Raw genomic sequence first — 2,749 nt, forward strand, 5'->3', positions numbered from 1 at the left:
GATCCACCCGGCGCCGGCAGCGGTGCCTGTGCACGAGCGCCTCTCCAAGCCGCGCCACAACATCGTGGCCGAGCGCGCGGCCGCAAAGGCCGCCAAAGAGCTCGCAGGGTGCACGTTTCGCCCTATGATCCACGCGGCGCCACGCAAGGCAGCCGTCACATCGCCTCTGGCGACAGCGTGCCCTCGCCCGAGTGCGCTCGCTTTGACCGTCGAGCGCATCCTGCGCGACGCACGCAACAAGCAACGCGCGCACTAGGAGACTCTCGATTATGAATCATTCATCTATTTACTAATACCACAAACAACATGCATCGAATCAATTTGTAATGAAATGTACTTTTTGCGACGTTTGAACTGATAATGCTAGATGTCGACAACTGTGCTAAATGTACAAGTCTTGAGCGGGCGCTACTAAGACAGAACCAGTCTCGAGTCGACAATAGCTTGGACCGCGTACACCTGGGTAGGTGTGAGCAGGGATGCCGCCGCCAGCTTGGTGCGCACACGCTAAAGCAGGTGCGCGACGTCGCCATTCGGTGCCACGTGGTCGGTCGACACAGGCGTCCGAGAGCACGGTAACGCACTGGAGTAGCTCGCTTGGTACATCGTGTGGCATACCATAGGGACCGATGAAATAGGCTGCGTACAAACGAGCTCGAACTACAATCCTGGCCCGACTTGCATCTACCAGCGCCCACACACATGACACGCACGACATGATGTGCATGACGTGGCACCAGCTCCGAGCTTCGAGCTTCACTCTCCAAGACGTTGATTCACGGCCGTCGCAGAATCGAATCACTTTGACCTAGTCTGTGGACTGTGGACAAGTCAAATGTTCGGCCATCGAGCAAATACAGGTTATGAGCTCAAGAGAAGTGCCCGCAGGAGCTGTGCCGCATGGCACGAAGTCTCTTGGCTTTATGAAGACGTTGCGTAGCCCATACAAGACGTGCGCCGAGCCTCTCGCCACAAGCCCGTCCCCGACGAGCGTCTGCCCCCACCAAAGTTGCGTGCGCGAAGACATGCGTGCAGCCCCGGGTGACCGATTGGTCGACCGCTGCCAATCACAGCGCGTCCATTGGGCAACTCCACGCCACGCCTGGCTTGCGAGGCCAAGCATGCACTCAACGAAGCGAGGCCGTCGCTACGGACTGCAGCCCGCTGACGATTCGCTCTTGAGTTTTCAAAGTCGAGCGCTAGTCGAGCGCGACCGACGTCTACGACCGTGCACCTCCCACAAGATCCTTCAACCAAGACCAAGACTCTGACGCCAGCGAAGAGGCTCACGCGCTCGCCCCGCAAGGAGTTCTTGGGTCAACGCCGCAGCCGCGACAGTCATGGACCTCGACAACAAGCTGCGCGTACATACGATCGAGGTCGACACCGCCTCACCTCGACACGACCACCCGCGCAAGTGCAGCGCGTACCAGGTCCTTTTCTCGAGTCCTCAAGGTGGCTACGGCGACATGGTCTGCAACCAGTCGCCGAACCTCCAGAGCTTTCGCCTGGACACGTTTACCGGCGAGGCAAGGTACCCGGTCTCGGTTCACTTTTCGCCGACTACATGGTCCAGTTTGACGCCGCAACGAGTTCTTCCACTGCACGACGTGGACGAACGAGCACATGTACCATGCGCTCAAGACGTGTCTCGGCCCCGAGCCCGCCGATTGGGTATGCGCGAACAAGGCCGTGTGGATGGCCGCTACCAAGAGCTACGGCCACCACGACATCATCTTCCGCATCACAGAGCCCTACGCGCCGAGACTCGAGGGCGACCAAGGTTTCGCCCTCATGCGCAAGGCTAAGCGCTACGGCGATACGTGGGCCTGGCGCGCTCATTACACGCGCTACCTTCAGCGTATCATCCCGAGCAGCACCGTCCTCGACATCTTTTGCAGCTACGCGTGTCCCGAGCACTCGCCGTTGCTCCTTGGCCGCATTGATGACCGCCGGCGCAACGATCCCGCCATGCTGGACGAGCAGCGCCTTGTCACCGTTACGGCGCCAGGTTTCTCTTACGGCCTTCGACCGAAGCGGCAGCCGCGCAACGACTGCCGCCACGAGATTATGCCGTGCGCCAGGACGAAGCGCGCCAGGACGTCGCGAGACTGCCCACACAACGCGAGCGCGACGTGGGCTAGAACGACACGCACCACCAAGTCCGACGCCATGGTGATCCGCGCGATGACGCCAAGTGTCAGGACGACGACAAGTGCGACGCCAAGCGCTGCAACGAACGCTGCGCCAAGCGGGAAGACGAGCGGTGGAACCATGAGCATTGCCACGTCCACTGCGCGCGCATCCACAGTCCAAACCGCCGAGGACGACGAGTACGGCCAGAGTCGCAACGTCGAGCGCCAGGTGGAACAGCGCGATGACGATGATCCGCGCGAGAACAACCAAGCCGGCGACGACGACCAGCACGAAGACAAAGCCTCGCGCCAGAACAACCAGGATCAGGACGACACCCCGCGTGATGAAGCGACGAACCAGGATGACGCCAAGCGCCAGTCCAACAAGCGACGCGACGAGCGGCGGTACCGCAAGGACGACTGCGTGAGCATCCACGCCGATCTCGCTCCTCGCGGACCAGGACGAGGAGATCATGTACGACCTCAAGTAGTACCTCGAGGCGTGCAAGATGCCCGTGCCAAAGGAGCTCGCGCACCATGCGATGGCCAAGGCGCCCGCCGGCGCGCGCGACGACAAGGGCAACGTCATCGCCAAGACGAAGCGAGACACCATC

At 61.0% G+C, this 2,749-nt stretch overlaps 1 protein-coding gene across 1 annotated transcript; it reads right to left on the reverse strand.

Annotated features, from left to right (window-relative positions):
• Positions 1-363: 363 nt before the first annotated feature.
• Positions 364-727, reverse strand: SPRG_18079 (hypothetical protein; the record flags this gene model as incomplete). Its single annotated transcript, XM_012357507.1, is given in 4 exon segments — positions 364-408; positions 544-639; positions 648-684; positions 714-727. Coding segments are annotated over 4 exon segments (192 nt in total).
• Between the last annotated feature and the right edge of the window lie 2,022 nt (positions 728-2,749).

Source organism: Saprolegnia parasitica (assembly GCF_000151545.1).
Source record: "Saprolegnia parasitica CBS 223.65 unplaced genomic scaffold supercont2.959, whole genome shotgun sequence".
In the NCBI taxonomy this organism is placed as follows: Eukaryota; Oomycota; class Saprolegniomycetes; order Saprolegniales; family Saprolegniaceae; genus Saprolegnia; species Saprolegnia parasitica.